The 13380-nt window shown below is 36.7% G+C and overlaps 1 protein-coding gene across 1 annotated transcript in view; it reads right to left on the bottom strand.

The window, feature by feature from the left end:
• LOC309606634 (ankyrin repeat domain-containing protein 17-like) overlaps window positions 1-13380 on the bottom strand; it is a gene marked incomplete at its 5' end in the record, with an annotated part of 63722 nt that overhangs the window by 9408 nt on the left and 40934 nt on the right. Inside the window, 3 exon segments of the mRNA XM_082343931.1 lie at window positions 5679-5876; window positions 12071-13183; window positions 13186-13378. Of these exon segments, the coding sequence (XP_082200057.1) occupies window positions 5679-5876; window positions 12071-13183; window positions 13186-13378 (1504 nt within the window).

The following is a 13380-nucleotide window of genomic DNA, read 5'->3' on the forward strand; positions in this document are numbered from 1 at the left end:
GTGCTCAATGCATGGGCTGGTTGAATGTTGGGAGGATAGACCTTAGCAGTTTGAGTGGGATAAGGGCCGAAGTGATCTCTGACCAGCCTGTATGCAGAAGGATCTCGGGCATCACCAATCTGCTGTTTGGGGGCCTCAAGGAAGGTTCTTTGCTTTCTTCCTTTTTTTTTTTTTTTTTGAAGGAAGGGACCCATGTCCCCCACATCCCAACTTAATTTGCCAGAGTCCTAATACCATGTCCTGATGTCCTAAAGAGGGGGAGGGAAAAGAGAAGTGGAATGTATGGAGAAGTGTTGATAAAACCTGTTCAAGTACAGAAACCAGATACATATATTGTGAAAAATAAGTCATGCTTCTGTGGTTAGTTCTACAACAGCACCCAGAATGGCAATTTTTAAGAAAAATATATATACTAGAAACAAAATTTTAAAAGACTACCATAAATAAACAAAAATATGAAATTACACTCGTGTGAACAGATTACCTAAAGAAGAGTTAGAAGTCAGATGAAACAAACTAAATGGTCATTAAAAAGTATTAAGATTTACATTAGGTAAGGAAAATGCAAACTAGTTAAAAACTCAGTATTAAAGGTAAAAGTCTGAGAGTCTTGCCTGAATCATCCTAACAGTTGCAAAATGATGACTCAAATTATAATTCCTCTACATTTATGAGTTGTCATTATACTGTAAGGAGCAACATTCCCTCTTCTGCATTTTAAAATTTTATTTACAATCATTATGTACACATGGGTTCTTGTTTTATTCAATGAGCTGACATTATTCATTTTGATGGTCAAACTGTCCTCAATTTGGCTAGTGGGAGCCCCTTTCAAGCCGCCTCCTGTGTCCTTCTGACATGTCCCAATCATCTGAGCACTGAATTACTTTCTGACACTATAAGACTTTTGCAGGCTCCCCTTATACTTTCCCTGCCTGAGCTCAGCTATTTCCCCAGGAAGACCTAGTTTCTTTTAGTGAACTAAAATATTTAACAGACAGATCTGGGCACTGAATATGCTTACCGCTACTGAAAATTCATTGCTTCTAGGCCCTTTCAGTAGGCAGTGCTGGGGGGGTGGGGGTGGGGAAATGGCAATTTTATATGATTCAATGCAACACATAACATCATTTTAAAATTATGAGTTCAGGGACTTCCCTGGTGGCACAGCGGTTAAGAATCCGCCTGCCAAAGCAGGGGACATGGGTTCAAGCCCTGGTCCGGGAAGATCCCACATGCCGCAGAGCTACTAAGCCCGTGCGCCACAACTACTGAGCCTGCACTCTAGAGCCCGTGCTCCGCAATACGAGAAGCCACCACAATGAGAAGCCCGTGCACCTCAACGAAACGTAGCCCCTACTCGCTGCAACTAGAGAAAGCCCGCTCGCAGCAAGACCCATCGCAGCCAAAAATAAATAAATAAATTTATTTTAAAAAATAATAATAAAAAAATAAAATAATGAGTTCGTATTGATCCTCTAATTCCAATCCAATTCCATAGGGTTCTTCCTTGCCTTACTCTACTCTACATTTCTCTCTTCTTACAGTGAGAATCCTGGATCACATCATCATCAATATTTTTACTTATTCATTTGCTCAACCTTACAATACACCCCATATAGCTTTAAAATTGTTTATCCATAACATTATAAAAAAACAAATGTCCTAAGTAGAATTGCAGATTTGTCTGAAGTTTGTCTTTAGACTGAAGGGTATACAAAATACTACTGTCTTCAAGAGTTTTTTGGATTGTTTTTCTTTTAGTAGGTTTATGTTAATAATCTAAAATACAGATAGGTTTACTTGTTTCGATTTGCATTCAATTTTAGTGTTTTTCCCTTCATCAAGGTTGGTTTTGTTTTAAATTTATAAACATTAACATGGTTACAAAACTAAAACGATTATTTCTACTGAGGTAAGTGCTACTTCTTCCCCCCCCTTCCCTTATATTCTGCCTGAAAGTCTGATGAGGAATAAGAATTGTCTCAAAGCAACTCCCCACAGATTAATTATAAATTACAAAGGGAAAAATGACAACTTGACAGTGTAGAAATCTGTGAAACCAAGTGATCAAAGTTAACAGCACCATTAATAGCACAAACTGATATTTTATACCTTCTAATGTCAGTGAGAACAGTGCAATGTTGACTAATACTAATATTCGTGTCAAAAATATATAACTTAAACTTAATCATGAAGAAATATCAGAAAAACAAACTGAGGCATTTTACCAAACAACTGACCTATAATCTGAAAAAAAAAAAAAAAAAAAGCTTTCTTTGAAAGATACAGAAAGGCTAAGGAAACAGTTCCAGATTGTCTGAGACTAAAAGACATGGGAATTAAATGCAATTTGTGATACTGATTTGAATCTTGAATGAGAGGAAGTAATAAAGGCATTATTGGGACAAGTGATGAAATGTGAATATGGACTATACATTAGATAATAGTAACGTATCAATGTAAAATTTGCTGAAATTGACAACTGCACTGTAGCTGTGGAAGAGAATGTTCTTGTTCTTCCAAAATATTATAATCTGGAGTATTTAGGGGAAATCAGCTTGATATGTGCAACTAACTCTAAAATGATTCAGGAAAATAAAAAACCCTACAATCCCCTACACATACTCGACACACACACATACACAGACACACACTCACTCACTCATACACACAGGGATACATGGTGGGGAAAGGGAGGAATGTGGCAACATGTTAACAATTAGTGAGTGGGGGTGGGGGGATATACACCGGTTCTTTGTGCTACTCTTTAAAGACCCTAGAGATATAATCAAATGCAACATGTTTACCTTGACTGGTTCACGGTTCAAAAGGGGAAAAAAAATCTCTAATGTATTTCCTAAAGTAATAAACATTAATATCAGTAAGTATGTTTTATTTTATTTTAAAACATTCTCTGCTTCTGAGAATCCATTCTATTTTAAAGATTAACTACCAAAAAATTTCAGGTAACACATTTCAATAGCAATGATGTTACAATTTTAACATCTTTTCTCCCAATTCCTATTTTTTTATGAACATGAAAATCAAAGACTATCCTTATTTTTATATATAAATAGGTGAATATGAATCACCCATATGTAGATATTTTAAGGAAGATGTTTTTATTCCTATAACGGTTTAGTTTCAGCTCAACATACTCAGAAGACACTGATCCAGATCTGTTATATACTTAGGAATAAAAACTAATTTTAAGAGGAGTCAAAGAAAAAACTAAGCAGGTAAAATCATTCAAAAATTATGTTTCAGACTTTTTAATCACTGGCTATTTATAAAAACGTTCGCTCTTCTGTCACCATTCCATTAGTACATTTCTGAAACTATTAGAAAACAGGACTAACACTTACTGTTCATTATCATCAAACAGAAGAAAGACCAACAGTAATAGTAGATAATAGTAGTAATAGTAGACTAATAGTAATAGTAGATTATCTCGTTTACTCCATAAACTAATCCAGTGTGGTAGATATTAACAGATCAGAAAATTGAGGTTCACTGAAATGACTTGTCTAAGCTCACCTAACTGTTTATAATAGGATTTTGCTGACAAAGGCAATCTGGGGGGAAAATTACCTTGAAAAGTATCTAAACGTCAGTAAATTAACTGTTGTTACTGTTATTATTATTATCATTTAACATATGGTTATTAGCTACACTACAAACAGAGTTCGTTGGTAACCCTCAATATTTTACTTTTCTGGGTTTCTTTTTTCTTAATTGTTGTAACTTGCCCTAAAATCTCTTCAAATTCACCTCCCTAAAGGGAGAGAATCCTGAATTAGGATAAAGTACCAATTTTTTCTTTTTTTTGCTGCACCACGTGGCGCGGCTTGTGGGATCTCAGTTCCCTGACGAGGAATTGAACCCGTGCCCCTGGCAATGGAAGCTCGGAGTCCTAACCACTGGACCGCCAGGGAATTCCCCCCCTTTTTGGGGGCCAACTTTTAAAATAAATGTATTTATTTATTTTTGGCTGTGTTGGGTCTTCGTTGCTGTGCGCAGGCTTTCTCTATTTCTCTAGCTGCAGCAAGCGGGGGCTACTCTTGGTTGCAGTGTGCAGGCTTCTCATTGCGTTGGCTTCTCTTGTTGCAGAGCATGGGCTCTAGGCACGCGGACTTCAGTAGTTGTGGCTCACGGGCTCTAGAGCACAGGCTCAGTAGTTGTGGTGCACAGGCTTAGTTGCTCCGCGGCATGTGGGATCTTCCCGGACCAGGGCTCGAACCCGTGTCCCCTGCATTGGCAGGCGGATTCTTAACCACTGGCCACCAGGAAAGCCCAGACCAATTTTTAATACAGAGTGAATTACCTTCCATTCAATATATACCTATCAATCTTCCTTATAATAAACTAAATAAATAAAACAAATATCCATATTCCTCTAGTACACAGAAATTTATATTGCATTGAATACAGCTTTAAATAACTGAGGCTATAACCTTTCCTTATAAGCCAGATAGTTAAGACTAAAATGTCATAATCAGTTATTCCTTAGAGTTATATTTAGTTTCAGTGTTCTGTTAATAGCTTATGTTTAGATAAGCCAGGCTAAGTAGCTATGTTATACTATATTCACTTTATCTCAGTTATGATTCGTAAGAAATTTTCTAAAGCTTTTTCAAAGATGGGTAAAGTATCCTCAATGAGAACTGCTGTAAACTTTTTTTCTTCTTACATTCGTACTTTATTTTCATACTTCTCACTTTGTTTCTGGCATGTTTTTATCACAGTCACTTTGAATTCTTTCTTAAACCACTTCTTTTCACTTAGGGACACCTGTACAAGGATAATTAATATTCCAAGTGACAGTCCTTGTTATTTGACAAACACAAGAAAAACTATAAATATGTAAATTCACTATATGCTACACCTTACTTCATGCTTTCACTGGCAATGTACTTTCATATGCATCTCTCAAATACTAATTTTTTTTTACTCTTTCATTCAGTTAACAAGTCTCTATTAACTGGGCTCTAACATTGTTAAAAGAAATTTAGTAGTTTAAAAAAAAATGGATTCTTATTAAAATTTCCTCAAGGTGAAAGCAATTTGATGCCTTTTTCCTCGCTAAATAAATAAATAACCACAAATAATAGCCTCACTATGGAATTCTCTTAATGTGAGTTGAATTCCCTATTGATGAATGATCTTCCTTGGTTTGAAAAATCTGATCAATGCTTCAAAGTCTGACTACAGTTAAAAACACACATCTGGTAATGTGAAATCAGTTGTATTATTTATGTAATAGATGAGATTTAAAGGTAGACCAAAAGCACATGATATTTATACTACTTTTAAGGCTACAAATCTTTCTTCTTGGGAGCTATATTCTCAAACCTGAAAGTAAATGTAAATCAATAGATGATACAACAAGATTTTTTCTTCTCAAAAAATGATCCCTCTTAGAAATTAACTTCAATATAATATGCTAGGTTTGATAGAGCCGAAGTTGATTCTAATACTTTAAAAACCTGGAAATTCTATTTAAAGTCCTCCTGATTTCAGATTGCCATGAATACAAATTACATTTTTATAGAATTTAAATTATTAAGAGATTTAAAACTTAAAAATTCCAAACTTTGAAAAACTTAAAACCTTTTGTTTTTTAAGGGAACATACAGACAAACTCTTCCTCTGGAACTACAGTGTATATTACTCACCATTTGATGCTGATGAACAAGGAGTCAACAAACTAAGCGGGGAAATATGTTGTCTGTTAAAGTTAGCAGCTGTGGGTGCTCCTCCAAGGGGTGGCCCAGGTCCATACATTTGACCTCCTGAAAGGTTTGAGGCAAAGTTTCCCAAATGTGTAGAAGAAGGTGTTACAGAACCATATGGTGAGTCCATATTGACAATACCTATAATGTAGAAGATAATCATAATTTACAATAGTTACCCCTAGGAGATATAATTAGAAAAACCTAAAATTCCAAGAGGTCCCTAATATATCCAAAAATATTTTAGATTATTAAAAAAATTTCTCCTTGCTTACTTCTTCCAGTCATTCCACTCATTATTTCCCCCTTTATTTTATAAAGATAGCTATAAAAAAGAAATTACCAAGGAAAACATTTTACATTTACTTTTAATTTTGACATTTTATTACTTATTATAGAATACATATAGATTTAATATTAACACTAGAATTTAAATAGGTTTGGTGGCCAAGGAGTTGTATAAAATTTTACCTTTAAAAAACGTATGGGGAAGGGAGGGATGAGTAGGCAAACCACAAAGGATTTTTAAGGCACTGAAAATACTCTGGATGATAGTATAATGGTTACTATACCAGACTTTCGTTCAAACCCACAGAATGTACAGCACCAAGAATGAACCCTCATGTAAACTACAGACTTTGATAAGGATGTGTGACTGTAGGTTCATCAACTGTAACAAAAATACCATTCTGGAGTGGGATGTTGGTAATAAAGGAGGCTATGCCTGTGTGAAGGCAGGGGGTATATGGAAAACCCCTGTACTTTTCTCTCAATTTTGCTGTGAACTTAAGAGTGCTACTAAAATAAAAAAACAAAAACAAAACCGAAAAAACCCCACAAAACTGAAAACAAACCAGAAAAAAACTATAGGAGAAAAAAAAAAGATTGTAGCTATACTTTATAATAGAGAGATCTGACAATCAGCATCTTAACTAAGTGGCCATGCTTTCCATAGATAAGAGAAGGACAATCTGTCATTGAGTGCCTCCTGATACAATACAGTGTGAGATTCAAACATTACCTATCTGATGTTCCTGCTAGAAATGTTTAACCAGAATGGAACCACAGATTGAGAAAACGGGTGAATCTGAAAGGCAGGACATTCTTCAGTACAACTGGACTCTTCAAAGGATTCAATGTCAAGAAGAACAAAAGAAGATGGTGAGATGTTTTAGACTGTGGGAGATCAAAGAGACATAATAGCCAAAAGCAATGTGTGAATCTTGATTGGTTGGATCAAAAGGAGAGAAAAAAGAAACATACAGGCATAAAGGGTATATTTGGGATGATGGTACTACATATTGGGTGCTATTACTGAATTAATGTTAATTTCTAGGGTGTAGAAATAGTGGTATAGCTGTAAAGGCAAACATGCCTATGTTGACCTGAATCTAATACTTCCCTCTGATAGACTCTTAAGTTAAACTTCATTGCTAATTTTGGCTCTAACCAACTGTACACCCCAAAACCTTACCTCCCGATGGAGCACGTCTTTTTTCTATACTTTTCCACAAAACAAGAATTTACTTCTTTTTTCTCTAAATCTTAATTTTAGTCTGTCTTAACACATTACCTAGATTTCACATTTTTTGAAAAGTGAAGTATTTTCACTAAATTCCAACTTTACAAAAATGAAATATAAAAGCATTTCCAATTACTCCCCAAAATATACAAACAGCTCATGCAGCTCAATATCAAAAAAAACAAACAACCCAATCAAAAAATGGGCAGAAGATCTAAATAGGCATTTCTTCAAAGAAGACATACAGATGGCTAAAATCACATGAAAAAATGCTCAACGTCACTAATTATTAGAGAAATGCAAATCAAAACTACAATGTGGTATCACCTCATACCGGTCAGAATGGTCATCATCAAAAAATCTACAAACAATAAATGCTGGAGAGGGTGTGGAGAAAAGGGAACCGGCCTACGCTGTTGGTGGGAATGTAAATTGGTACAGCCACTATGGAGAACAGTACGGAGGTTCCTTAAAAAACTAAAAGCAGAGCTACCATATGATCCAGCAATCCCACTCCTGGGCACATATCCAGAGAAAACCGTAATTCAAAAAGATACATGCACCCCAATGTTCACGGCAGCACTGTTTACAATAGCCAGGATATGGAAGCAACCTAAATGTCCATCAACGGAGGAATGGGCGAAGAAGATGTGGTACATATATACAATGGAATATTACTCAGCCATAAAAAAAGAATGAAATAATGCTATTTGCAGCAACATCAATGGACCTAGAGATTGTCATACTGAGTGAAGTCAGACAGAGAAAGACAAATATCATATATTGCTTATATGTGGAATCTAAAAAAAGAGTACAAATGAACTTATCTATGAAACAGAAATAGAGTTACAGATGTAGAGAACAAACTTACAGTTACCAGGGGGTAAGGGGCAGGGAGGGACAAATTGGGAGATTGGGATTGACATATACACACTACTAGACATAAAATAGATAACTAATAAGAACCTACTGTATAGCACAGGGAACTCTACTCAATGCTCTGTTATGGCCTATATGGGAAAAGAATCTAAAAAAGAGTGGATATATGTATATGTATAACTGATTCACTTTGCTGTACACCTGAAACTAACACAACACTGTAAATCAACTATACTCCAATAAAAATTCTTAAAAAATAAAAAAATGGGGCTTCCCTGGTGGCGCAGTGGTTGAGAATCTGCCTGCTAATGCAGGGGACACGGGTTCGCGCCCTGGTCTGGGAAGATCCCACATGCCGCGGAGCGACTAGGCCCGTGAGCCACAACTACTGAGCCTGCGCGTCTGGAGCCTGTGCTCCGCAACAAGAGAGGCCGCGATGGTGAGAGGCCCGCGCATCGCGATGAAGAGTGGCCCCCGCTTGCCACAACTAGAGAAAGCCCTCGCACAGAAACGAAGACCCAACACACCCAAAAATAAATAAATAAATTAATTAATTAAAAAAAAAAAAAAAAAGATGTAATAGGAGTATATCTATGTAAAAAAAAAAAAAAATAAAAAAATAAAAAAATGAAAAAAATAAAAGCATTTCCAATGTACTAATTAGCATATGAAGCTTTTACAACCAAATTATATTGATTCTATTTAGTATTCAAGAGAAAGTGTTTTTGAAAGTGAAATATGAAAATATTTCAATCAACCCCCAGCAAGGAAATATTTACTGACCATGTTCTTTACATTATATTTATGTGTTATAGAAAGACGTAAAAATAACAATCAGTTCCCATTATATTTAGAAATTTTTAGTCCCAGAATGTCATCTCTTCAATAACACGTAACAAGTTGGCAACCTTTCTGTAAAGGGCTAAATAATAAATAGTTTTAGGCTGTCAGCAGAACATGGAAGCAGCCATAACACAATATGTAAATGAATGGGCATAGGTGTATTTCAACAAAACTTTTATTTATGAACACTGAAAGTTGAATGCACTATTTTTTTTTAAAATATTTATTTATTTATTTATTTTTGGCTGCATCGAGTCTTAGTTGCGGCACGCGGGCTTCTCTGTAGTTGTGGCACACGGGCTCCAGAGCAGGTGGGCTCTCTAGTTGCAACACCAGGACTTAGTTGCCCCGTGGCATGTGGGATCTTAGTTCCCCGACCCGGGACTGAACCCACATTCCCTGCACTGGAAGGCAGATTCTTAACCACTAGACCACCAGGGAAGTTCTGAATGTACTCTTTTTTGTGTCACATATTATTCTTTTTAAAAATAAAAAAAAATTTTTTTTAAATCTTACACAATTGTTATAACTCAATTAAAAAAAACCCACAAATGTAAAATCAGGTAGTATGCCATACTTGGCACATGGACCATAGTTTGTCTATCTCTAGCATGAAATTATCTTTATTTATTCTTATTTTGTTATTGCTTTAATGGTAGACTTTTTTTTTAACATCTTTATCGGAGTATAACTGCTTTACAATGGTGTGTTAGTTTCTGCTTTATAGCAAAGTGAATCAGCTATACATACACATATATCCCCATATCTCTTTCCTCTTGCGTCTCCCTCCCACCCTCCCTATCCCACCCCTCTAGGTGGTCACAGAGCACGGAGCTGATCTCCCTGTGCTATGCGGCTGCTTCCCACTAGCCATCTATTTTACATTTGGTAGTGTATATATGTCCATGCCACTCTCTCACTTCGTCCTAGCGTACCCTTCCCCCCTGCCCGTGTCCTCAAGTCCATTCTCTACATCTACGTCTTTATTCCTGTCCTGATCCTAGGTTCTACAGAATCATATTTTTTTTCCGATTCTATATATACGTGTTAGCATACAGTATTTGTTTTTCTCTTTCTAATTACTTCACTCTGTATGACAGACTCTAGGTCCATCCACCTCACTACGAATAACTCAATGAAATTATCTTTAATTATTTGAAATATTCATATTAAAACACAGAGCTCAAAATGCAACTTGGTATCCTGGACACTGCAACAGAAAAAGAACATTATTGGAAAAACTGTGGAATCTGAATAAAGTCTGTAGTCCAGTTAATTGTACTGTACCGATATTAATTTCTTAGTTTTAATAAATATATGGTGTTTAGGTAAGAATGTTTAATTAGGGGAAATTGGGGTAATTATAGAAGAACTCTTCTATAAATCTAAAAATATTTCAAAGTAAAAAGTTAAAAAAGAAAAAGCAGTCACTCAAAACCAGATCTTTAGATCCTCTTTAGATATCAGCACTGTCTAACAGAACTTTTTATGTTAATAGATGTGTTCAATATCTGGGCTCTCCAATATTGCAGCTACCAGCCATTATGTGCTTATTAAGGAAGCACTTGAAATATGACCAGCCTACAACCATCATGGAAAACAGTATGGGGGATCCTTAGAAAACTAAAAATAGAACTACCACATGATCCAGCAATTCCACTTCTGGAACTATATCCAAAAGAAACAAAAACACTAACTCGAAAAGATACCTACACTTCCATGTTCGTAACAGCATTATTTACAATAGCTAAGACATGGAAACAACCTAAGTATCCATCCATGGATGAATGGATAAAGAAGCTGTGGTATGTATACATATATGTATATATACCACACACATACACACACACAATGGTATATTATTTAGTCATAAAAAAACACACACACAAAAACACGAGGAAATCCTGCCATTTCTGACAAAATGGATGGGCTGTGAGGGCATTATGCTAAGTAAAATAAGTCAGACAGAGAAAGACAAAAACTGTATGATCTCACTTATATGTGGAATCTCAAACAAACAAACTCATAGAAAAAGAGATCAGATTTGTGGTTACTAGAGGTGGAGGTGGGGTGGGGGGGAATTGGAGGAAGGTGGTCAAAAGGTACAAACTTCCACTTACGAGATAAGTAAGGATTAGGGATGTAATGCGCAACATAGTAACGGCAGTTAACACTACTGTATGATACATGGGAAAGCTGTTAAGAGAGACTAAATCCTAAGAGCTCTCATCACAAGGAAAAATATTTTTTCCTTTTTCTTTTTTTTTAAAAATTGTATCTATAGGAGATGATGAATGCTAACTAAATTTACTGCCGTAATCATCTCACAATGTATGTAAGTCAAACCATTATGCTCTACACCTGGAACTCATATACAGTGATGTACATCAATTATATCTCAACAAAACTGGGAAAAATTTTAAAAATGGCCAGCTTGACTGAGTTGAATTTTTAATTTCATTAAATTTAAATAGCACATATAGTTAGTACCTACCCTATTGAACTATGTAGCTCTATATTTTTCTCATTATTTTTAAAACAAAAAACAGTAGGAAGTGAAATCAAATTTTAAAAATCTTTGGTAATTATTTTTTATTTGAACTAAAAACAAACTTCTGATGTCATTATCTTATTAAATTAAAATATGAGACTTTTCAAAAAATTTTTTTTTATTTATTTAGAAAAAATATTTATTTATTTATTTGGCTGCTCCCGGTCTTAGTTGTGGCATGTGGGATTTATTCCCCTGACCAGGGATCGAACCTGGGCCCCCTGCATTGGGAGTGCGGAGTCTTAACCACTGGACTACCAGGGAAGTCCCCTTTTCTTTATTTTGAGAGAGAAAAATATACCTGATGAAGAAATTTATTTACAGTAAATTTAAGATAAAAATCCATTACAGCTTCTAAAAAGATTTAAAAAGTAATAATGCCATACTAGACACACTCAATACTCACAATAGCATTTGAATTAGTACTACAATCTGTCTATCTGACCCAGTCACAGAGTAAAAATATTAGAAAATAACCAAGAGTTTCAACATCATTTGTAGAAACGAGCAGCTGAAGAATGTCAGAAAATACAAACTTATCTGAGGGACTTGGAGCAGGTCTCTGTAATGGTGGTTTAAAACCTGGAGCTTTGGAAGTATCAGACTGATGTAAAGGATCTGAATTTGGCAAATATGAGGATTTTCCTGATAGCATAAATTCTGGTGTTGACTGAGATGAAACAACAGATCCTCCCCAGAAGGCATGAGCAGGAGTAGGGCTACTTTCACACAATGTGCTAAAGGGCCCAAATGGTAAGGGGGCACTGAAATTGGGAGCAATCGGCTTATTTGCTAGATGTACTGAATTTTGACAAGCACTTTGTGTACTTAAGGTCGAAGGTAGCTGGACAGAAGAGGGGACACTGTGAGGTCTTTTAATGTGTTTGACACTGAGGACTGCAACAGATGAATTTTGCACAGGAGCTGGATTCTTGTGAGGGGCAGTTGTGCCATGAGAGGGTGGTCTCATAGCAGGGGGTTCCATTTGAGGTGGAGGCTGGGAGCATCCCATTTGTGTCTGAGGCATAGGGTAAGTCACTGGGGCAGTAGAAGGCACCGCCACTGGAGCAGAACTTGTTGTTCCTAAAGGAGGAACAGTCATTCTAACTTCCGGGGGAGGAACCTGAGACTGCTGAAGAGGTGGTCTTGGCTCCTGAGAAACAGATCCCGGAGGTTGCTGCTGAGTAGAATGAACTGATGAACTCCCAGAAGAACTGCTGCTGTTTGGAGGTCTACTGTTTGTTGTTTCTACTATTGGTGGACTACCTGCTTCCTGTTCAGAGGAAGATGCCCCTTTATTTGGAGATGCTGTTCCACAATCCAAAGGGCTGTTTCTAGAAACCCCTCCTGGCTGGGCTGGTGGTGATGGGGAAGATGGGGATGATACTGGGTAGTATTCTTTGGCAGTAGGCATAGGATATGTGGCATTTGTGGGTGCAGTGCTGTTGTTACTTGCTGTGGTGGTGACTGTTGTGGTGGTGGCATTGGATGCCTTCACAACTGTGACAAAAAGCTGCCTTCCAACAGAAGGTGAACTTGGACTGCCATTTGTAGATGTACCAGGCACCGTTGAAGCTGATGAACTGGTTGTAGTTGTTGGACTTGAAGTTACAGAACCTGCTGAATTCACCAGAGAACTACTGCTATTCTGATGCTATGGCGAGGCACCATGTGAGGCTTAGGCGAGTTAGTAGCTCTGGCAGGGCTCAAAGGCCTGACAGGAAAAGGACCCCAAGTGGATTGAGCTGGTGGAAAAGTACCTCCAAAGTGCATCATGGGCAACCTTGGTGGATGGATCTGCTGGAAAGTCTGAGCAGCAAGCAAAGCCTGTGCACACTGTGGAGGAGGCT

The sequence above is a fragment of the Balaenoptera borealis genome (assembly GCF_965194805.1).
Source record: "Balaenoptera borealis genome assembly, chromosome: 11".
Classification (NCBI taxonomy): domain Eukaryota; kingdom Metazoa; phylum Chordata; class Mammalia; order Artiodactyla; family Balaenopteridae; genus Balaenoptera; species Balaenoptera borealis.